Source organism: Carassius gibelio, chromosome A18 (assembly GCF_023724105.1).
Source record: "Carassius gibelio isolate Cgi1373 ecotype wild population from Czech Republic chromosome A18, carGib1.2-hapl.c, whole genome shotgun sequence".
Lineage (NCBI taxonomy): Eukaryota > Metazoa > Chordata > Actinopteri > Cypriniformes > Cyprinidae > Carassius > Carassius gibelio.
In genome coordinates, this window is record NC_068388.1 from 20,152,176 (window position 1) to 20,177,851 (window position 25,676).

The 25,676-nt window shown below is 35.5% G+C and overlaps 2 protein-coding genes across 3 annotated transcripts in view; both read right to left on the minus strand.

Annotated features, from left to right (window-relative positions):
* LOC127934480 (vasodilator-stimulated phosphoprotein) overlaps positions 1–9,484 on the minus strand; it is a 43,209-nt gene extending 33,725 nt beyond the window's left edge. Inside the window, exon 1 of one of the 2 annotated variants that reach the window (XM_052531905.1) lies at positions 8,997–9,484. In XM_052531905.1, coding sequence (XP_052387865.1) covers positions 8,997–9,001 — 5 coding nt within the window. In that variant the 5' untranslated portion in view covers positions 9,002–9,484. The remainder of the gene's footprint in view (positions 1–8,996) is intronic. The other variant, XM_052531909.1, reaches the window with a different exon arrangement.
* Positions 9,485–16,495: 7,011 nt separating this feature from the next.
* Positions 16,496–19,585, minus strand: LOC127934495 (small nuclear ribonucleoprotein Sm D2). The gene is made up of 3 exons (XM_052531931.1): positions 19,458–19,585; positions 18,482–18,661; positions 16,496–16,927 (listed from the first exon to the last, which is right to left on the minus strand). Coding segments are annotated over exons 1-3 (357 nt in total). The 5' UTR covers positions 19,460–19,585; the 3' UTR covers positions 16,496–16,752.
* Positions 19,586–25,676: the final 6,091 nt, after the last annotated feature.

Consider the following 25,676-nt stretch of genomic DNA (forward strand, 5'->3'; position numbering starts at 1 on the left):
ATGTCGTCTTTTTTTTTTTTTTTTTTAAGCTGTAACGTTACATGTGGAAAGTGCAGTTTGATGACAACATCGCATGTTGTTTACTTGATGTGCTTACACGCTGATAGCTAAGTTAACAACACAGAGATATTTGAAGCAGTTTTACTCACTGCATGTGGTTCCAACACACAATCGTGACCCTTTTCCGTTGGGACTGCATTATCCTTAAGAAATAAACGATGTGCAATCCGAAATGCAGGGAACAAACAAAAACACTTGCCCAACTCCGTTGATGCTCTGTAAAAAATAAACTCCATCCACTGGTCCCTTAATGCTGTTTCTCTTTTGGTAATCTGTGCAGGGTTGTCTTGCCCTGGCAACCAAAAACACACTTCTTTTGTGACTTTTCGCGACGCTCTCGCTCTGATCAGTGAATGTCTGTGCTCTCAGTGCTCTGCTATACGGGATCGCGCGCTCTTCCGGCAGACGTGCCCTCAGGACCCATATAAGGAAATTCCGCTCCATTTAACGTCACACAGAGCCATACTCGAACAAAAATACTCCTTCAAACGTACAACTTAATTTTTGAAACTTTGTCCATGTTTAGCATGGGAATCCAACTCTTTAACAGTGTAAAAAACTCAATATGCATGAAATAGCATTTCACCCCCCCTTTAACCATGCCGGAGCGCCTTTTTTTGGTGGTGCCTGGTTCATTTGACTAGTGTGATCGCTCTGTTTAGAAGTCCCTGGCTCTGTTTGAAGAGGTGTGCAAGAGCGCGGTTCAGTTATATATTGATCATTGAGTGTGAGCGCAAACCACACCATAGCACAGATTTTGAAGTCGTGATTATTAGCTCGTTCTTTTCTATTAAAAATAACAGTGGACAGTGGTTTGTAAATGCTGATGCTTAGCCTAAATAATTTGTTCGGGAGCATCACCTCCTGTAAACCATGATTTGTCTGTATGTGTTTTCAGAGCCAGTGAGCCAATGACTTTTACAATAATAAAAAAAACTGTGTTAACGCACGATACAGTTATTAACGGCATTAATCAACTGATGTGCGAAAACGTGTTAACTTCCCCAACCCTAATGTGTATATATATATATATATATATATATATATATATATATATATATACACATACACACACACATTTTTTGTATATTTGTTTTTATAAATAAAATTGTATTTTATACCAAAATAGTAGTGAATAAATTATATTTGTGTTCTTAAACAACTTGTATATTTGCATATAGTTGTATACACAAGGAGAATTTATTCACTACTATTTTGGTGCAATTCTTCAGGATTATGGGTATACCCATAATCCTGAAGATTTGCACCAAAATAGTAGTTTTATCAATTTTAATTTATAAAATTTCATACTACAAAAGCATAGATCTGCATTGAACAACCTTAAATCTAGATCCCTCTTAAATGGTTTTGTTAATGTAATCACTGAAATCAATTCCTCTGTGGAAGAATGGGATTTTTACCACCTGAACATGTTTATAACTAGCTCATTTGTTACAAGCTGCTTTACCGTAAAGTAGTCATACAATGAAACCTATTATGTTGCCTTATTAATTCACATTTTTTTCTAAATTTGTTCTACAATTTGCAATTAGCAATGAGATTTGTATGGCAAAGTACAGCACTGCATGCGTGTTTGTAGTGTCTTTGTCTTATTCAAAGCAGAAATACTTTTGAATGCATAGAGGGTCAGTCAGATTAAAACACATCTGAGCTTTCAAAGTCTATGTGTGATTCATTGATAGCATTAGGTCTGCAATTCCAAAGATTTACTATGGGCCAGCACCATAAACAATACCAAAGAGAATCAGGACATGTAAAGACAAAAGAAAGGCTGTAATTACATGGTTCATGAGGAACAACAATTGAAATGAGGAAGTCATTTTTGGTCTCGGTCCTAATACAAGACTGTATGAATGTACAGCAGTGGGGTAGGATGGGAAGTCCTCTACCTACAGAGGAATTATTGAAAATTAAAGCACACTGTGCATATGCTGTGTTGAGCAATAGTGTCTCTACAATTAGTAAAGCTACTAAAGTAACGACTTCAAAAATAGCAAGTTATCACACTACTGAGAAATCTGATATGTTTCACACACACACACACACACATATATATTTATTTCCTTTTTGTCTCTCATCAATATAATGTAGCAATACAATATTCTATTTCCATTTCCATCTCAGCCTTCATCTTAATCGATTAATCTGTTGATTAGCCTATTTATTCAGCTAATAGGATAGAAATAAATTATTTAAAAAATTGGTTTTTACTATATTTACTCATTTTAATCCATTATTTACAAAATGTTATTCCACATCCTGCCCAATGCTGTCATCTTAAAGCCAAATTAAAAATGGTACCAGAACACACAGATTCACTCATATAAACATAAAAATTAGACTCCATTTCGATAGTCCCTTTACTGTTACTGCTTTACAAACAGAACCATTCATTGTGTTACATTCAGAAATTTAAACCCACATTGATTGACTAAAATATCGGCTGATAACGATATCTAGACAGCAGGCTGACTGATACCTGATATAATGCTGATACACACATAAAACAATTGAGAGGTAGATATCAGCACATTAGTTATTCACAAGTTATGCACTGAGGAAATAATGTCTCAAATACATTAAACAGCACAATGTGTCAAAAGCACCTGACAGGAGCAGTCTCATTATGACTATATGCTTTTGTTTGAAGTACTTGATATAAAGCACTCTCAAGTTTAGGGCAACTCAAATTATACACTTTCTCTGCAGCAGCCCAGTCTGTTTCCAACACTGTATTTCAGATATTTTTATACATGAAAATGCGTTGTTCTCTCATTAATATCTCCATTATGTTACCTAGGGGTGTAACGATACACCAATGGCACGGTTCGGTTCGGTTTACGATTTTGGAGCCACGGTTCGGTCCGGTTCGGTTCGGTTTGCTGTGGTGGCAGGGTTCATGTTCTTTAGCATTGCTGGTAAAAGGACAATAGATACACTTAACTTAATTATAGCAACAAAATAACTTGTCTTTTTCTTTATTAACTTTGGCTTCACATTTTTAGTGCAGTCAGCATACCTGAGTAAACAAAATTTAAATAAATACTTCCAATGTAGACTAGTCAGAATAAAACATTTATCTCTGTAGTGCAGTCAGCTTATCCGAGTAAACTAAAATTAAATATATTATAAATAAAATGTATATCTTTCACCATTGATATGGAGACATTTGATATGACAAACATTACAAGGTGCAGGAGTGCCTGGCTCCACTGGAACTAACTTTCCAAACAGTTCAGAGATTGGTGCCTGTTTTGCTGGAGGATCATCACTGCTGGATGCCACATCTAACTGCTCCTCTGAGACCAATTTTCACGTCAAAGTTCAGACGCGGGCCAGGCCTACCGCCTGTTTTATACTTCTCCTTACTTTTATATTTTAGACATCCATTAATAAGTGATAAAACAAAATTGCCGTGCTGGTGGAAACAACGCGAGACCGCGCTACTGCGACTGTGAAGAGCGACTCGACGGAGTTTAGTGTCCCGCAGCAGCAGCGCAGCTGAACAGTTCTGCGTTCAAATACACGCAATAGGCTCAAGCTTGCCGCAAAGCACCGGCAAAAGTAATTACCATAAATGTGACTGGTAAATATTAGGGAGATATTTGAATTATTTACTAATAAACTAGTGTTTTCTAAGTCTGTGTTGCAAGTATGAAGTTGCCTGTCTCGCGATTTCCTCATTAGATGCGCCGAGATCTTCACAGATTATGATTACAATGAGTTTTTGTTTTAGATTTGTTTTATTTCGTTAAGTAGTCATTTACAGCTTTCTATAGATATATTTATTATGTCTGTGAGGCATGTTACGTTTTCACTGAGTGTCGGCTCATTTTTGTATGAGTTATGAATAAAATCCGTCATTCTAAACAGCGGAAAACGGCTGCATATCTAGTGCCATGAAAACACCTATTACCTATGTAATTGTTTGAGCACGGTCCGAGTTAGCTTGTAGCTTCATTCTGAAGGCAGTGGGAAAAGTTTCCTGTTTTTGAGGCTTCTTACGTGTGTCGCTAATATTAATGTTGGGGTGATGTCTCCGATGCGCTTGCATATTAGACGTGTTTCCTGTCGTATAAGTAAGTTTTGAGAAACAGTTACGACAGATTGTGTGTGCTTTGTCTACGACACAAATTCCATTCCTGTACTCCACTGGAAAACCAAAATGTTCCCACACAAAAGACTTAAATGTGTCTGTGGGATCTGCAATCTCAGGCGGAGCAGCCATCCTGCGTATGCAGTAGTAGGCTAACCGAGTGTGACGCTCACTCCCAAGTCACGTGACATGACATGCACTTGGAAAACAGTAACTTTGGAATATAATATTTAGAACAGCGTTTAAAAAGCTCGTATTAGCTTTTACCAATGCAATTTAATCAAATGTATGGAAATAAAATTGAATAAATTAATAGATTAGTTAGTAAGAGATAAGTGACATTAACATCAACAATGGGCAGCAGGAGGCGTGAAAGTACCGCGGTACACCACGAGAGTTCCGCGATTCGTATCGTGGGTGGTGTATCGCGATCTTTCGGTTCGATTTGTGATATCGTTACACCCCTAATGTTACCCATCAGTCAGTCTGCTCTCTAGATATCGGTAACAGCCATTGAAAAAGTGATTTTAATTGACCCTTTTGTTCTCCTCTAACATTTCAATATCTGATGGTTGGTAACCACTCGGGATCATACAAAATTAAATACCGGCAGTATCCAGCATGGGTCGCAAAGCCACCAGTGCCACCCTAAAGCCCTTTGGCCTGGAGAAGCAGTAGAGTGGAAGTCATTTAGATAAAGACATGCTGGGCGAGTCCCTCAGTCATCAGTCTGATAACAGCAGTGAATCACAGTCCTGCCATTAATCAGACAAGCACTTCCAGGATGACCGGCTGTGTCTCAGTGACAGAAATACACACAGGAACAAACTGGACTGATTACACAGCAAGTGTGGAAAGCCAGCTGCACGTGGACCATCTGTGTGCTCGGGCTTTCATTTAAGGTTGAAGCAGAGCTCCACAAGACAAAAATAAAATAAACTGACAATGTCTCGTCTAAGAAACAAAAATATGTGTCAAATAATTTTTTGAAGTGTCTGTAACAAAACAAGTGGACAAATAATGAAGTTTTCCATTTCCAAACTTGTCCGTCATTACTCAGACAAAACAGACAGTCCTAGCCCAAACACACACCATAACATCTACACCACCCCCAAATAACATGTGCTTCCTCATCTTGATATGTTTGGGACGCATCTATATTTTCCCATTACTCAATGTTTCTGCATCACTTTAATCAGTGTAAATATCATAAACCTTTCCACACCACTAATAGTCGTGACTCGAATGTCTTGAATGACACCGAATGTCAGCAATACCCTGTCACCAGACTTTTTTTAGACCATTGCTGATCTAGTGGTGCAGAAGATAAACTGTGTGTCTTACATATTTTGACGGGATCAATCCGGGTTCGAAACTGCTTTTTGGCCAACTCAAAGAAAATAGATAACAGCCACTATTGCAATAGGTATTATAAATGGCAGAAAATCCTGTTATTTTAACATGTATAGCTATTTGCACTTAGTGTAAATAGCCACTGACTTTTTTGATTACTGTCAGACTAATGCCGGCGATGCAATGTTGCCAGATATTGCTATCAAAATAAAAAACAAAGTATAAATAAATAAAATAAACCGAAATTATTTCAAATATTTTGGAAATTAGATAAGATACAGTTATCGATGACCCTAAACCGCAACTTCCTACCTCATTAACTTTCTAAAGAGTCAAATTAGGTGGAAAAACTAGTCAAAAAACCCTTACAATGGCTGGATCTGGCAACACTGAGGCTGCGTCTCGCGCTCTCACTCACAACTCTCTGAAGACTCGTTCACTTCGTAAGCGTCTCGCAGTGATCATTTTCATACCAAGAATGCTAAACTTTCTGAATTATACATGCAGACATGCATATGAGGAGTCTAGCAGCAAATTAGTCAATCAGAGAACAAATTTTATTTTTGAACATGAAATATTTACCGAGGTCCAGACTGTAATGTAAATGTTAAAGCAATTGTTAGGGCCTTATGATTTCTGGGAGGCTGAAAATGCAGAGAGAATCACGGAATCAGCTATAAAATAAATAAATTAATTAAATTAAAAATAAAATAAAAATAAAGGAAATATTCAAAATTATCTTATTTAATTTTTTACCAGATTAATTAAATAGTACAGTAAAGTAGTAAAGTGATAAAATTGCATCAAATAAATAATTTTTATCATTTTGGGGAGAACGGATTTCATAGGGGCCTGAAAAGCAAATCTTGTGATGCTCACACTGTTTGATCAGTTCTAAGCAACTAGTAAATGGCAAGCTTTCACTTGTATATTAAAAAAAAAAAAGATACAAATAAAGAGGACCGTGTTAAGGGTTTGAACATCACTGAAACTTTGATTGTTTGCCTGGAGGTCAGTGACTTTGCCTGCGTTCCCATGAATTCAATACTGGGCTTCCCAAATGACACGGTCAGTTTGAGAGCCCATTGTTGCATTGGGTGGCCTGGTGAAATTCAAAACGAGGCGCTAACCGCTTCACTGCTTTCTGATACTGACATTCCATAACATGACAGAACAATAAACTTGTAAATGTGACAACATTCCATTCTTCAACTATTATGCAAGCAGGCCCGACACAGTAAACTCATGGTAGCACACGTGCTCTGCGCTGACCACGGCACCCTTTGCTTGGACCCAGCAAGCCTCCCTGAACCAAGTTCCCTGTGTGCCACAACGGATATATGCCATGGAGCCCATGCTGCCTGATAACGTCGCTGAACTAAAATTTGCATGGAAATGCATGGCTATGCATGGCTGAGGTTTTCGGCCATGCTTATTTCAACATTTTTATTTTTGGTGAGAGACAGATCTAAGAGATGCATTGATGAAAACCCGTCAGGCAGGTTACTGTTGTTATTTACATAGCAAAATGAGTGTTTTAAATTCTCAAGATGTCGGAAGAACATGCCATGTGTTGGCATTTCCCTCCTTTAAACAAAACTGGATGGTTGCACAACTCTGCGTTTACGTCCACTTCAATAGAATTTCATATAGGCTAAACCAAATAACAAACTAACAATGTTTTAAAAACACATAAAACATATTAAAGTCATGACGTAAAATGAAAAAGAAATATTTCTGACCAACACTATTAAACAAAAACGAATTTGTGACATTATCTAAAGCCCATTAACTCCTTTATACAGATGGTTTGATTTTCTTGCATCATGCTCTGAAACATTTCAAATCGTTCTGGAGAACATCAAGTTTTATTTCTGTCAGTATTTAATAAGTCCACTTTTGCTTTAATAACAGCAAACATATTAAATTTTATTAGAAAACAACATCAATTCACTGGTGGTTTAAGACCGCAGACTTGTCTGGGCATGGCAAGAATTGCATTCAAAATAAAGTTGTTTAAACTAAAACTTAACTAAACAAAAAGTGCCCTTGAACTGTGTAACTGACTGCACAGGCCGCAGCAGGATGTGGAATTATCAGGCTGTGCTCCATGTATGGAAGCTTAGTTCCGGGTACAGCCCTGACCGCAAAATTACCTCTCCTACTACTGCAAAGGCTTTTCTCATGAACATTAACATAAATATCTGACGTTCGCTACTAGTTGACCATCCCCTGACCTAATTAATATTCATGAGCCAAGCTTTCCCCACAGTAGGATTTGCGATTTCTCGCCGCGGTCAACTCCCAGAACAGAAAGAACCGGGAGGACTCGCCGAAGAGGACTGGCTGTGTTACCAAAAGCCAATTTACCGCTTGACAGCTGCATTTACAACTTGTACAATGACCAACTTCGTGTACACCGCCTGAGGACACAGTTATCGATATTAGTTAAATTGTGCGTTTTGTATAACAATGTTAATAATTTTATTCAAAATATTGCATCTAGTAGACTGCAAAATACAGGTGCACCTTAGGCTATAATAAAACTACAGTTCCAAGTTTTATGAAAAAAATAAATAAAAAAAAAAAACTTGTTGAAATAAGTTCACAAAAACGTGCAATGTATGATAATACTGTAAATAATAATAATAATAATAATAATAAATATATAAATAAATAAATAAAAATAATAATAATAAAAAATATATATTATATATATATATATATATATATATATATATATAAAACATATTTTAAAAAGTTAAATTAAATGTTAATTTATTTATTGAAGTATATAGGCTACAGTAGGCTGTTATGTTTATTCAACCCAGCACTATGAGTTTGTATACATAAACAATAAACTATTGAAAAATGAATAGGCTACTTGTATAAATCTCAATATCAAAATTCTCTTTCTAATCAATACATTGTGCTAGAAAGTATACGACAAGGCTAGAAATGGCTAAAAATAAACAGAGGAAAAAAAAACAGTTTTTAAAGAGCTAGTTCTAAAATCATATAGCTTTAAATGGCAAAAGTCTGTATTAAACATGTAAAGGCATTATTCGTTCGAGACGGAAAAGGGCTGCCATTTCGGTGGCATGGTTCGTTCATGATTCAAACTCATTCAAAAGTATTTCATGAAAATCAGTGCAGAATTATTAGTCAGTGTTCATAGTAGCTTCATTCACCAGCTAGCGAAGCAACGCGATTAAGAAAGAAACTCTCTAGCTGTCAAAGCAAGACAAAACGAATGACTTGGAGAGTGTAAACAACTAAGAAAAAACACACTTGCTCCTGTAATGACCCATCTCCGACAGGAGCGAGTAACAGAACAGAAAGTGTGTAACAGACCGGGCTCACACACTCGGCCTCAGTCATTATCGATACTGTGTTACATTGTAGCGCGCAGAACTAAGTACACACACAAAAGCGACGGCACCAAATGTGCTTTGACGCGCTTTACCTCATTGTTCGACGACAGCGGGGATCCTCTTCAGACGTAAAGCCGAACTTCCAGAGGAGAAAACAGTAGAGAAACCGACGAGATCCTCATGGATCAACCCACGGAGGGGTCTGGTGTTTTTGTTCAATCTGTGGGAAGAAGGATAAGCAGCACAGCACGATGATTTCCTGGTTGAGGAGCGAAGGAGGGGGTTGGAGGTGAAGTGTGGATAGAGTTGCTACTGGAGCTGGGTTTGTTTCAGCTCTAATCAGTATCCTAGACTCGTGTCTCGCTCCGAGCAAGGTCTGCACATATTCCGCCTCGTGCACTCGTCTCCATTCGCGCGGCTGTCTGTAAAGTACGGACGAGGATTTCGACAACTCCTCTTGTACGCCGGTCGGTCAGTTAACGTTCAATTCGCGACCGAAACCCAACCTGCTCATCGACTCTCTGAGGGAGAGCTTTCATTCCTGTCTGTCTCCCCCTCCCGAGCTGAAAAACAGGCAGAGCAATGTTCTCATCCACTCCCTAGCGGCCGAGCTCCATAATCCCAGCTCTGCGTTACAAATTCAGTTCTGCTAATGGGAATGGCACGACGAGTTATATTTCTGACTAAAAAGTTTTTAATATAATGTGCTGTGTCATACATTACACATTTTGTTTTATATATAGCCTATACTTACAGTACCCGCGTGAAATGTGTATTGTATGTCAGAGTGTGTTGTATCATTTTCAAAAAGTGGTAATACCATGAACTTTTATTATGTTCCATGGTGATACTTTTAATAGATCTAAATCATTCTGTTGATTGCCTACTGAATATTTAAGTGTTTATAATCCAATAAATGTTAGATGATATCAATGATCAAGTATATCTTTCAAGAAACAAATAATTTAAAACACAGTTAAATGTAATCTTTAGCAAATCTCAAAATTAATATCCATTTTCATACTACACAATATAATGTTGTGATGCCTTAAATCACTTGTGAATTTAAAACTTCTCTTTTTTTTAGCAACCATCCATTTATTATATACAACTTATTCCTCCAAGTAATACTGGCTAACAGTTATTAGCTGTTTTGATCTATCATTTATCTATCTATCTATCTATCTATCTATCTATCTATCTATCTATCTATCTATCTATAAAACTGTCTTTATGTGACGGTTTATAAAACTGTCTAATTATGTGGCAAGTCATTTAAATCAAAAAATAAAAACAACTGAAGAGAAATAGCTTGCATATGTAAAGATCAAATATCAAAACTTTCTGCTATTTCTTTAGAAAAATGGAAAATATCCAACCATGTGTGTCACATCTTCCACCTACTGTCTGGTTGGTTGCCTCACTCTCTCACACAAATACACAAATAGTTTTTGTCTCATGTCTGGAAGTCTATTAAAAATATATGGATATGTCTGACAAATATGTCAGATTATAAACAGTCTATAATCCTCCAGAAGGCAGTTTACATCACTCACAGACGTGATTAAAAACAACAACAACATTTGAAGTAATTATGTAAGCCTTTGATAATTACATAATCAGATTTTCTTCCTGTCAGGCGTGTCATTTCGGTTCAGAGGAGAGCACATGAGAGAAGACACAGATGTACACTATCAAAAGACCTCTTGTAGTGTGTTTGTGCATGTGTAATGTGAATTATACACATCTGACTGCTTTGATAAACGTCTTATCTAAAAGGAAACTAGTGAGTTGTAATTTTAGGCTCACCCCTCCTCCATTGAGACACTTTTACAAGCTCCCATTCTGGCTCTGCTTCCATGGCACAGTTTCACAGGATAGACCCTCGGACTCTGTGGCCTTGTAACATTCTTTACATGCTTCCAGAATCATGCTTTTAAATGCAGATGTTATTCAAATATGAGACAGACTGCAATGAAGCATGAAACACCATTCAGGAGAACGCTGTGCATGTGCAAATTGTGTGAGTGTGTTTATCACAGGCTGACAGCTAGAAGGAAATTATAAAGAATTTCCAAAGGCATTCTGGGCAAAAGCCAAACAACACGGACCCAGCTTATGAACACTGACAAATGTATGAGCAGTCTGCAATCACTGGACTTGTGCTCAAAAAAAAAAATCTTCTCCTATATTTTCCAGCGTCAATTTCAAAGCCTTGACAAATATAAATAATGGTTTATTACGTCACCTAGTGGACACTCTTTGGCTGTACAAAAACAATAAGTCATTTATCCTGTTTACCACTAGATGGGGATGTAACTACAGATACGAGACAGCCTATTATTATTATTATTATTATTATTAAAAAACGGCTATTGCAATTGAATTAAAATACATTTTTAATAATTAAATACTTTGGTCTGAGCAATCTTCCCCTGTCCCTGTATTCTCTGAAAAAAAGGTCCAAAGCTGTCCCTGGGACCATAGCTTAATAATAAAAACACATTGTACTCACTGCTAAATATTAGTACATTTTGAAATTGTAACGACCCAGTGACAGTTATGTACCTTCATTATTTATTAATTTATTAATATTTTATGTTTATTTATTTATATTTATGTTTTTTTTTCTGGGTTCTATAATGTTAAACACTGACCATTTTAAGAAATATTCTTAATTTGTCTTTCTCAAAAGGCAATGTTTTAAACAGAACATGTTATTGTTTTAATTTTGTGATTTTATCATTATCAATATCACAATTTATCGTGTCAGTAGTAATGGTTGTGATGAACTCTGTGATGTTTTGTTTTGTGAGTTGGCTCGCGGCAGCAAAACATGTCATCTCGTTCGGTTAAATTGACAGAAATCATATAAGAAAATCTAAATGTCTAAAGATGGGTTAGAAAACATTAAATGATATTCTGTTAGTCGCCTAAGACCATGTACTCAGCGATGACCAACTCTCCATCTTCATAATTTTATGCATCCTGTTAATTTCCCATCCAATTAATTATGTTCCTAACAATGTTGAATAAAACACTCCTTAAAATGTAGTATATATGCGTACACTTACAAATATTTCCTTAATACAACACAAAGCAGGGTTAATTTAGTAGCCTATCATTGAGATGGGCTAAAATATATTTACTTAAGTTGTTTATATTTTATTTTATTCGGGGGAAGTCTATTTTATTTCAAGTAATAAACTGTTTTATGGCTTTAGTTAAGTATAATATCCCTGAAACACAAAAACACGTTTATTGGTACTGCGTAATAGAAATGAATCAGGTATAACTAACATGGTGTGTGCACAAACAGACAGAGAGAGAGATCAGGAGCGCACAAAATAGCGTTTGGGAAGCCAAAGGGTGACAGTACAGTTCAAGCGCAGTTTGTGCATCATTGCGCACCTGATCTCGCGGCTGCGGAGCTGCTTGGAAACAAACTGCGGCGTGTTGCGTGTTGAGTTACTGCGCGCGCGATCGATGGCTGACGTGAGAGCCCGCCCCGCGCCCGCGCGCCGGGCGACAGTATCGCGTTGCGCGCGCGGGGGAGACAGTATCGACGCGTGACCGATCGCTATCATAATCACACTTCCCCTCTTATCGCCTCAACTTGCTGAATAAAACATTGCGCTTTCTTGCCAAGAGCAGTGACTCCGAGCAAACTTGTTCAAGTTCATTTTTACACACACCGAGAAAGCAGAAAAAATTAGAAAGATGACATGGGTAAACATCTTGATACAAAGCACCTATATCTGTAACTAATGTGCTTGTGTTGTAATTTCTATACTGTTCAGACTTTCAGAAATATGCTCCGGTCTGCCTCGAGAACTTTATTAATTATAACAGTGGAATATAAAGGTTTCTAAATTTTCCATCAAATTTCAGTGTTGTTATATTTCAATATTCATTGTGAGTTGTTCTTTATGATTTCTTTCTATTGCTGCTTCACATTACATTACATTCCTGTTAATGTCTTACGTTACGCATTATAGGCTACTCAAGTATTCATTTATTCTCTTTATTTCCATTGACGTAGTATATTTTTCTTCATTTGAGAAATAAGAAAGTACATCTTGTTTAATGATGTTTAGATAAGATGTTGGAAACTTATTTTCTGCAGAAATAATTGACATGCAAGGAAGTTTGCTCAGATCGCCTTCTGTCTAGTACTGCGTGTTCTTTTCCAAGAGCTGATATTTGCCATAGAGTGATATTTGAAAATTGCCAAGATCTGCTGTTTCTGCTCTGAGGGTGTAAAACCACAGCCTCATCTGTATTTTATCTGATCATTGCACCTCATGTCCTCTTGACCTGAGCTGATTTGAACTTCAGGTTAATTCAAGTGGAGGAAAACATTTGGCAAGAAGTAGTGACACAATGGATATTATATATATATATATATAATTCTAATTGGCCTTTCAGACAGCTTCTTCTTTTCTTCTACATGTTGCATGCTCCAGTCCAGACTTCTGGAGATTATTATACTGAGATTAGAGCACTTTCTTTGAGATTTTAAGTAGAATTTAGGCAGTTTGAACTTTGTAAGCCTTTTCATATATATTTTCATATTTCATTTCTGTAATTATCATTTATGATTTTGTCTTAAAATTACAATATCACCTGAAATACTTCGACTGCCTGGATTTTAGTGCATCAAGGTGTTGAATGGTTTGTTCATTTTTTATTTTTATTTTTTTTTTACATTTCCATTAGAGAAGTGAAATTAAGATATAAAACGTTAAAATGTTTCCTGAAAATTGCTTTTTTTTAATTTGAGTTGATATATTATCCAGAAAACTGAGTCATAAAATGATGGGAATCTGAAAATGTACTGAATATTAGGAATGACCCTAATGTTGGAGTCTAGAAGAGCTTCAGTGGGTTTCATGGATGTTGTTCACTAATTAAGCAGTAATCTACCAACAAAAGTAAATATGCACTTTTCACTATTTTTGCTGTTTGTTAAAAACAGATCCCAAAACCCTAAAAATGTAGCCATCAAAAACAAATGGATGTGGCATTTTTAATGGAAATAGTTTCAACTCATAAAACAAGGAGTTATAGAACTTATATGCCTAACTATATTTCAGGAGTTTGTGTTTTCAAATGATGCTAGAAGAAAACATCTAAAACACAGAGCCACGTAAATATGACTTTCAAATTAAAATTCCATTCCATCCTGTATTTTGTGGTTATTCACATTTCCATTAACAAGACAGCTTTTTTTTAACACTAAGAACAAATGTAAAAAAAATACAAAATAATAATTCTACATTTGTAAATGTATAACATGTTTTTTTACACTGACAATTCACAAGCATTTTTTTATTTTTCAAAAAGTTTAGTTTTTATATTTTGTACAATTTCACGGGATTAAGAAGTTCACACAATGTGGTTTTGTGTGGACTGAAAATATAATAGTTATTATTATTAGTTATGATGATAAATATGATGGTTATATAGTAGTTTGGTACCATGGTAAATTTTTTAAAAGGTGGCAGACTCACTGAATTATGCCCTGTTTAACATAAAAGCTTTAGAACAAGTGAGAAAACTAAAATTAGCAAACACACAGTGCCAAATTAATTTAATTTACATTTCTGGAGCAATAATGAGCCAGTTTTTTAACTGGATGATCAATAATTTATCGAGTGATAGAAGTCGCAATGAATCAAGTCATAAAGAAGACAAAAGTTAAATTTTTAGGTGTGTGCCATAGGTGGGTTGTACAGGATATTACATCATGCGTTGTTTTATGGGATTATTTCTGTGTACAATAATGTAGCTGTCAAGAAAGTGGAGAAAATATTTTTACTGATAACAGACACTAATATGCAGTAAGGTCAGGAAGGTTTTTTGTTTTTCCTGCCTAGTAAGGATTAAGTTTTCACTGCTGAGTGATGAGTATTTATGTTTGAGACTGTACATATCATGTTGTATAAACAAACCAAGGTCCAATAGACAATTCACCACAGAACGATTCACTGTTGAAAAAAAAGGACATGACCAAAACACTGCAGACTTAAGCCTATAAATCACAATTTTGACAGCATCTCATGATAAGATCTCAGGCTGAAGTCAGGACTCTAGTATTCAGAGCTTCGGGCAAACCCACACGCAGCGCCCAGGTGCAGCGGCCCGGGAGAAAACTCCACGTCTCGCTGTCGGACAGGAGGAACTGCAGAAGTTTGTGAATCTATACTCAAAACTTCATTTTTTAAAGCATGGAGGCTCCTAGTTAATTTTAAGGGATGCGTATCCCACCCATCACCCATTCACTGCTGACCAGGCATAAATTCAAGATGCTACAAAAAGTAAAAGCTGTGTGGTGTGGTAGAAATTATGAGTTTAAGTGTATTACTTACAATATCATAAAAGTAATATAATTAAATATTACATCTAAATATATATATATATATATATATATATATATATATATATATATATATATATATATATATATATATATATATATATATATTTCTTTTATATATATATATAATATATATATATAGCTTTTAAATATATTTTGAAATTATTTATTCTTGTTGGCAAACAACAAGTAAACAAATTCTTGTTTACTTTTGGCTGTTTTTATTTGTAATTTTTTTTATTGAAAACTTAACTCCGTTTACACTATGGTACATTTTTCAGGATTTTTTGATGAAGTCAAGGCTCAAAAGAGCATCATTTATTTGAAATAGACATTTTTGTAACATTCATATCTTTACTTTTTGGGAATTTAATGCATCCCGACTGAATAAAATTATTAATTTCTTTGAAGAAAAAAAAGAAAGAAAAAGAACTGACCCTAAACCAGTTTTTTGTTTTTAATAGATCTGAGCAATAAATATTGTGATGATTTCCTAATCAAAAAAAAAAAAAAATTTTATCTAACCCTTATTAACAATTGATATAACCTATCGAAGCAGACTGCATCAGTTTACATTTGTTTTATCCAGTTTTGTATTAAAACACATTAAAAGAATTGAATAAATATGATACCAGTGGATCACAATAACTCAAAGTGATACACAGTGTTAGATTTTCCCCGTTCCACTGAATATTTAAGTAACCTGACTGAGTGATTTCCTGAGACTGTCCTCTCAGGTCAAGTCCTGAGGTAACCCTTTTATCCATATATACTTTTTAAAAAAATCTAGGTATCATTTTTTTTTTTTACCATGGTAAACCACGTTTAGAAAGCTCATTTTAATTTTTTAAAACATCTATTTCATCCAATCAGTTTAAACAAAAAGGAATAGTTTAAAAGGTCTTTTAGTACGAGGGGTCAGCGGAGCCCACAGTGGAGGGCAGGGGTGTGAAGTGACAGTCAGCACATCTGGTCACATTAATAATGCAGAGAGCTTTAAACGGCAGTTTGTCACTTATTGAGTGCTGCCTGCTGAAATCTACACTGACACCCAAGCTGCTGCCAAGGGACTCTACCAAACGAGAGGCAGATGAAGTGAGGAGAGGGGCAGCAGACAGAGAGAGGGAAGAAAGAGGACACACAGCAACGTCAAACTTCTTTCTGCTTTGTCTGTTAACAGTTCATTTCTAACAGAATCATACAACAGATATAGATGTTTGAATATCCAAACTTTTATTTATTTTTTGTAAAAAGCACATTTTTATACAACATAAACAAAAAAAGGTCTTCTTTCTTTGACCAGGCAATCTCTTAAAAATGATGCTAAAGGTTTCCCATCAAAATGTTGCAGCACAAGGCAAACTGTGTACTGTTCCTTGAGTACAAAAGACGTCTTTTGCTCAAAGGTCTAATTAACAGGAATGTCCAGGAGATCGCCTGTACTTGAACATATGTGTTACACGTCAGGTTTATTTCCCGGTTATGAGTGGGTTTCTCAGCACCACAATGACTGAATCGCCTCTCAGGAACATCTTTGAGATGTAACGATCCTTGTTGACCGGCTTCGACTTCTTCTTGCCCTTGCCACTTTTGGGCACCTCAGTCCACATTTCTTTGACATTCTCTAGAACCATGTTACAATGCCTGAAAATACAGAGAAAAGAGACTGTGAGGAACTAAATTATGAAAACCTCTTGTGTTTGTTTACCACTTGTATCTAAATATGATGTGACTAAATTAATTTAAGCTCGAGAAAAATGGAAAGCATTTGAGTCTTTTCATTCTGATTGAGATAAACCTGAATTGATCTGTCAGAAAGAGGCTATGTAGATCATAAAACTATTAAATAAAATAATAACAGCAGCATAAAGCTTTGAACCAGACTAACTGCAAAATCAGCTTCGAAAAAAAAACAGTGTGGGTGACGTTTCAGTCCTGTGTCGCACATGCTTAGGGGAATAATAAAAAAAGTATGCTAAATTAGATTAGATAAGCAAGCATCAGTATAATGTTCCACCCATGCGGCTGAGAACGGTGTTTGGCTGGACATGTAAATATGCGCCGCACACTTTTACTCTCGATAACAAAACAAACACACAACAAAAATGACAGCGGTGAGAAAACAGCAGTTCAGAAAGCATCTGATCATAGATGTGAATGTTTCCACTAGCTCTGCAATTCGGATCTCTATAATTTAAGTCACATCTCATTTATTTCTATAGCACTTTATACAATTGTTTTAAAGTGAGCAGCTTTACAGTGTTCAACATGGAAAACAGTTTCATTTCCGCTTTCAATTATTATTACAACTTCAATTTCAGCTATAAAGCGGCTCCAGTGTATTCACGTCTCACTCGCTGCTGACTTTGAGACATGAACCAGAGAAGATCTTCACAGCCCCAGAGCACATCTACTTATTATGTAATCGCCATTGACCTATGATTGTTTGAAGATGTTTACCAGCTGAAGCTTTGCAAGCCGTTATAACCTCCTGAAACAAACTCCAAATTAACATCATTTTGACCTGATTTTTGTTCAAAATGCCATTAACTAATTTGATCTTTGATCACTTTAAAATGTTGCACCAAAGATTTTGAACAAAAAAATTTAGTCCAAAAATGAATTTATTGTAATTTTAAATCTTTACCAAACATTTCCACTATCCTACAAACCACTAAGTATAACACATTCATCATTAAGGTGATAATTTAAATATAATTACATTTAGTATGACCACTATTTATTTTATATGTTTTAATAAGTGCAGGTCAGAATAAGTAATAAGCAAAGACACACACACGTGAGATCTGGAGAATAGGTGTTTATTGTGACTGAACTGATTCTGAGGATGGCAAATTCTGCATTGCTCGGGGTTCTTGCTGCACATATCTCAGACGAGAGCGTGTCTTATGTTTGCTAAAATTGAAATAGCATATGCAACACCTTTGAAGATGGCATCTGCTATGCATGTTGCCGCTTGTTTAGAACACTCAAACTCATAAACAGTAGAACAAAGCTAAGAACAAATGTGTTATGTTGTGAATTAGGCTGAAAATTGTTGTCTTCTGTGCATACAAATATTAAATAACAATTATTAGTAAATTATTATAACATTTGTATTGGATGCAATCGGATCAACAGAAATCTGTGTAGTCACGGAGTATACGGTGTAGTTGATATATCAAACACATCAGGTACCTGTCGAAGGCTTTGACTCTGCCCAATAGCTTCTTATTGTTGCGACAGTTGATAAGAACCTGTGTGTTGTTCTTCACAGACTGGGTGAGCACTGAAAGCGGACCGGTGTTAAACTCTTCCTCCTCTCGCTTTTGGAGCTCCTCTGGAGTCATCTCAGATTTGGGCTTGTTTAACAAACTCCTAATAAGGACAATAAAGGAATTTCAAGAGTTAAAATATCTTGATGAATAGTTGAGATAAATATCACAGTTTACAGTGCGTACAGACTGCCGTTCAAGAGTTTGAGATCAGTAACATTTTAAATACAGAAAAACAGTAATATACCGCAATTTAAAATAATGGTTTTCTCTTTAATTTTTATTTTATTTTATGTAATTTATTTGTGAGTCTAAGCTGAATTTTCAGCCTCATTACCCCAGTCTTCAGTGTCACATGATCCTTCAGAAATCATCTCATATGCTATATATATTAACTTTAACCTGTTTTTTTTCTGTATTTTTGGTCCAAGAAATGCAGTCTTGATGAGCAGAAGACTTCTTTGAAAACCATAAAGCTTACTGATCTCAAGCTTATGAACAGCAGTGTATACAGGTGCTAGTTGTAAAATATTTTTCATTCAGTGATTTATATTAAGCCTGAAATACCACAATTTTACAATGTATTAACAGTTTTACGATTCAGAAATAAAGTACACAAGAGGAAACAATGAAAAAAACAACAAATAACCAATCAACTGGACACACGAAAACAACTAATACAAAACAAACGCAAATGTTAGTTTGTATTTCACGAAAGAATCCTAATAACAGTAACGTTACAACAGAAGGTTCGTTGTAATTAGCTGCTAACATTAGCATTAGTCTTGCTAAATGACTTCTTCAGCGGTCATTAATCTTCGAATTGACTGTTTTCAGTCCCAGCGTAATCGCTTAAACAGTTCTAATGATGTATGTTACTACGCACAGAGTGAACTTACATTTTTATAAGTTTTCTCTTTCAGTAAATGAAATGTGATCAGCTCCACACAATCTCCTCACGCTTCCACAACGTTAAAGTCACTTCCGGGTCTGTGTCGCCCTACTCAGTTTCACGTTCCGGTTCCGGTTTTCTCCCGCAATGTAAATTTATAAACTTGTTTTCAGGTTTTATTAGAATTTTATTAGATACATTAATTAGCTATAATTAAAATAAAATTAAGAATTTGCTATATAGAAATATAAAACGCAATTAGCAACAGTAAATCATGTCGTCATTAAAATAAGGTAATTTTATTTTTCATGCATATACTATTCAATGGCAGTTTGCCATTGTGGCAAATCAACAGACCAGATATAATCTGTCCCACTGTCCCACAAGTATTTCAAATATAAATGGGCCATGGTGCCTTTGCTTGTAACATTTCCAAGTAGAAATGTATTTATACTTTTTGTTGTTGTTGTTGTTGACATTTTTATTTATTACGGTAGCTAATAACACAAATGTTTAACTACTGAAATTATGTTTTGGTCAAAAGGTAATAAAGTGGAGCATGAGATGTCAACAAATTCCTTCGTTTTTCTAAGTGAGGTGTTTATTTTAAAGTAATATTTAGTTTTATGTTCTGCGCAGGTGAGTGACTTTCAGACCATCTCCTGATGTACATCTCGGAGACGTCTATTTGAAGTCTGCATTTACATCTGCAAGAAGTACTTTTTAGAGTGTTTGCTCATATGCAAAACATTGCTTCCTATCAGATGTCTTTTAGATGTTTAGAAGATGTCTTTAGGATGTTTATGATCTATGTAAAACTGACATCTTAAAAACATCTATCAGATGTTTGTACATAGCAGATGCTTTCCAGATGAAGCAATCTTCAACAGATATCTTGCAGATGTACGTTTGCTATCTGGGTCCCTGACTCTCTCTCAAACAAACGCACACACAAACACACACACACACACACACACACACACACACATATTCTCTCTTGACATCGACCAAGCATGCAATACACACACACAAACACAAATGCACACACACACACACACACACACACACATATATAAAAGAGAATGTGTGTGTGTGTGTGTGTTTGTGTGTGTGTGTGTGTGTGTGTGTATAGCATGCTTAGTGGAAGTAAAGAGAGAATATGTGTGTGTGTGTGTGTTAAAGCTGAGACACTATATGTTTTTAATGTTTTGTTACTTCTGCTTTTTAAATTTTTTGCTGTCATGAAAGGGAGCAATCTGATCAAGTGATCTGCCTCATTGAAGTAGTGATCTGCCTCATGTATCGATAACAGAAGAATGTGTCTGGCCTCTTATCCATGGTGTGGGGTAATATTCATGGGTCAGGGGGCAGGTGTGTAGACCAAACAGACCTCTTTTTGTTATGTGTCATGACTGACAGGGAAGAAGGCTGTATGATGGGGCGAGTTTTTGAGACAGACAAAGATGTATGTCTGTACAGCGCTTAGACTCCAGGGGATTGTCTTACTGCTTAGAGACAGGCGGGCGCCCGCGAGGCACTATCCCACCCGCGTGATTTCACAGGGTGGTGACTTTGCTTGGGATAATCACACCCTATAGTGTATAGATTTGAGGATCATGTCTGTGGGATTGGTTTACAAAGCTTAACTATCATTAGGAAATGCACCCCGAGTCTTTCAGGTACATCGGTTTATGTTTTCACCTCTCCAGATCACTTCCTTCCTCCCAGACTGGTTTCTCTCTCAACTTCCACCAAGCATCTTTAGAGTCTTACAAGTGCTCTTAACAAACAGAGACCAGAGCATACAATCTAACCATGACTAAAGTTGTTCAAGGAGTGTGACTGTGAAATTCACCAGTTTAATGTAATGTGTAGTCTGAATTAAACCCAAAGTTTGTTATGTAGTCTACATTTTTGCAAATGTAAGTAATAATAATAGCAATGTAGATAATAATAGCAATAAGAGTATGTATGTTATTCCACTTTATTTAAAGGTGTCCTTGTTACAGTGTATTTAAAGGAACGGTTCACCGAAATGAAAAATTGCCAAAATGAACTTTCCCTCAGGTCATCCAAGATGTAGATGAGTTTTTTTCAGTGCAGATTTTGAGAAATTTAGTATTATATCGCTTGTTCACCAATGGATCCTCTGCAGGGAATGGGTGCCATCATACAAAACATCTCAATAATCCAGTAATCCACATGACTCCAATCCATGAATTAATGTTTTGTGAAGTAAAAAGCTGAGTGTTTGTAACAAATTCATTATTACATTCTTAAAAATAAAGGTGCTTCGCGATGGCATAGAAGTAACCTTTTGTCTAAATGGTTCCATAAAGAACCTTTAACAGAACCCCAAGGTTCTCTGAAGAACCTTCTTTTGTGAAACTGAAAGGTTCTTCAAATTATAAAAAGGTATGAAAGAGATGGTTCTTTAAAGAACCTTTGACTGAATGGTTCTTTGTGGAACCAAAAACGGTTCTTCTATGGCATCGCTTGAAGAACCTTTTGAAGCACCTTTATTTTTAAGAGTGTGCAATGTTTTTAAGTTTAAACCATTGCTTCTGGCCAAAATATGATTCCTCTATCCATAATATTGCTTTCTCCAGTGAAAAAGTTGTCTCATCTGAATCAGGAGAGAAATATGTACAGATAAAGGAGGACAATAGGGGATAGACTTTTTTACTGGCCAGAAGCTTTAACTTTACACAAGATTAATTGTTGTCATGTGGATTACTGGATGTTTTTAACAGCTGTCTGGACTCTTATTCTGACGGCACCCATTCACTGCAGAGGATCCATTGGTGCACAAATAATGCAATGCTACATTTCACCAACTCTGTTCTAACGAAGAAACAAATTCATCTACATCTACATCACTAAATATACAGCAAATTGTAATTTTAGTTAACAAAATTAACTTATAGTTTTTAGGGTTCGAATCAGGGTTTGGTTTGAGGTTTCTTGAAATTATGCATGATTTACCATTTTTCTATATGTAACGTAAAAAAAACAGTGTTACTGCATTTATTGGGTAATGATTAACGACTTAATGTTTTTAAATCAAATTTAAATTAAGATTTAATACTAAAAGCATTTAAATTTACATTTATCAAGTCAATAACAAATAAAAATGAATAGAATGATTATTTTAAACACATACAGTATTTGGAAAATGGCACAGACTCAATGGTGGCTCTGCGAGGGCATGTAAGGTCTGCTCATCAGCCCTTTTTGAGAAGTGAAATCTGTACTCAGTAACTGGTTTCCTTGGTTCAAGGGCAACACATTTCATCGAGCTCACTCAATTACCACAACTTGTACAAATGTGAAAAACCACTTGTGTCTATTTGAAGTGGTGTAATCTGATGAAAGTGATTTTTTTTTATTTCCAGTGTGCTGTGGTTGAATTCTCTCTCTTTCTCTTTCAATTTCCTCTATCATCTCTTTTTATCTCTCCCCTCCTCAGCCATTTGAAAAAGGAGATCCACTTCATTACTGAGCTGAGGCTGTGATCGCACTCTAGGGACCCTCAGACGATGTGTGTGTGTTTGGGAGAGGGGGAGAAAGATGTGAAAAACAAAGCACTGTACAGAATTTTCAGATTTGTTAGACTGACACATTTTTTATCATTGTATAATTTAACACACACATAAACCATTTCATGAAGCATTGCATTATATATAAAAGCCCTAAAATGCTTGTATTGTTCAATAAATTGATTATCAGGATGTATTCATTCTGGATGTGTTTTAAGAAGACAGTGTGAACTCCCAATTTTCCAAAGCTCTGCTTTGTGTTTTAGGGGCTTTATCTGTTCTGTCCTTTATAAATCAAAGCATATTACAAAAAAAAAAAAAAAAAAAAACATCATTAAAAGTTTTAAATATTAAATAAACATAGTTTAATATATATATCCTGAACAATTAGGCTAATGAGCAACTGGTCACCTTGGAATTATAAGGTTCCTACATTTTGTCAAAATTGAGTTATTCACATATTCTTATTCTGTTACATATTTACATTATGTTATTGTGTTTTTAAAGTTATGCACACATGAGGACTTTTTTTTTTTATTCAGAAAACAAAAAGGTTCTATCTACAGTCGAACTCTAACTTGGTTCTATAATGTTCTGTCGCCAGACTGCCCAATGATATATATACTCCGAAGTGCCCTTTTTTCAATGAAACAGACGTCTGTCTATTTTACTCATATTTAGCCAATAAAACATTAAATAAAGCTTGTGACTAAATTTAAAAGTTGGATCCGCTCAAACTGTCAGTAAAACCTCATAACTCCACCCACTCAAAACGCGATTGGGCTAGTTTTGCGATATTTTTGAGTAATAATTGGGCGGGTTTTGTTGTGAAAACCTGGCAACCCTTGCCTGCAAAGCAATTGAACTCTTGAAGTTCTTGCAATGGTAAAAATCTCGTTGTTTGAATAAGTACAGCGTTTTTTATGCAAGCAACACTGTGTCTATAAGACTCATATTTTAGGTATTTGAAGCCCGAGACAGGTGGGACAAAAAGAGAGGGCTAGCATCATAGCCAATAACCTACACTTAAATAGCCTGTGCATACAGACAGCAGCATAGCAATTCATCTTTAATCAAATTAGATTTTTCACCTAATGTATTTTACATCAGGTAAAATGGAGCGCACATTTGCACACATTCGCTTGTCAAAAACCCTGAAACTGCATTTGAGTGAATCGCCTTGGTAAAATATATTTCTACGAAATTTCTTCTTTGATTATTATGATTGCTAATGCACTTAATTTGTTAACATTTAATAATATCATATGGTCGCGTGGTTAATTCATAGCTATATATATATATATATATATATATATATCCATGTATGTAGGACTATAGGAGGGGAGAGCTCTGGCACAATTCAAACTTTTCACTGTAACTGTACTTTACACAATATTTTAATATTTTCTTCACTGCTGGCTTATTTTAGGAAAAGTGTAGTGAATAAGAGACCTTCAAGAGACCAACATCCTTGGTTCTCCACAGTATCAAGTTCTGTCAGGTATGCAGATACTTGGATATGCTATTGTAACGGCATGGCTATAGTTTCTTATAATATCCTATATTGACTGGAATTGTGTTAGGCATAATTATTTAAAGCTTATTTAAAAATATGCAAAGATACTTGACTCATTGCTTTACCTTTCCCTCTTCTCAATGACACACATAAACATCTTTAACCAAATAATACAAATAAGCATAATTTGACAGAATAGCTAAAAAAATAATAATAATAAATTCAAACATATTTTTATTGAACTTTATGTGTATAGAGGGACATCACAGTGAAGACATAAACATCTTCAAGTACATGGCTCACAGAAGATTTCTGTTGTTATTAGGTTTAAAGAAGCCCTGATACCCTGTATCTATATAATCTATATTATTATTATGATTGTTATTAATAGGAAATGAATCTAAAGCTTTTGAGACTATTATATTGTGTCATTTAATTTGTCATTAAGATGTGACCAATTTAAAAAGGTGGAGGGGGGCTTTTTTCAGTATCAGCACATGCCTCTCAAAAGGTCTGTGCATGGCCCTGCTGCAGAGCAATTGCAATGAAGTATAAGTGTCACTGTCATTTGATTGTGGATGGGCTGAATCTAGCAACCAAAATATTAGTTTTGAAGTTATTGCAAAAGATAGTTTTGAGAATATGTTTGAGATCGCAAATATGAGCCAGATGCTGAATAAGAGTTTTCTGACGATCACAGTGATGGTAAGCTCATCTGCTCAAATTGAACCCTTCCAAATTTAAAAAGGTAACAAAATAGGCCTATGCTATATCTTATTCTTTTTGTAGGCTAATTGTTATTAAAATATCAGGTCCAGGAAGCTAAAGACCCTTTATTAGGCGCATATGTAACCTATGACTGGCGAAACATTCTTGCATTTTAGAGTTAAACTTTGTGAAATATATTTGTTGAAGCATTGCCTGTTTACTTGCATTTTAAAGCCTTACAAATGTCTTTAATTTTCCTATAAGCCTTAAAGGACAAATAGTCACCAATTTAATTGATGAGGTCTTAATTACAAGAATAATTGTTAGCAGGTTATCTCAGCCATACTGAGATCTGAAGAGAAAGCAATTTTACCCGTCCCACTTTCTGTGGAATAAAGTCCTGGTCAGATGTATTACAGTGGCTGCTGTTCCTGCAATAATGTGTAATTATCCAAAATATACC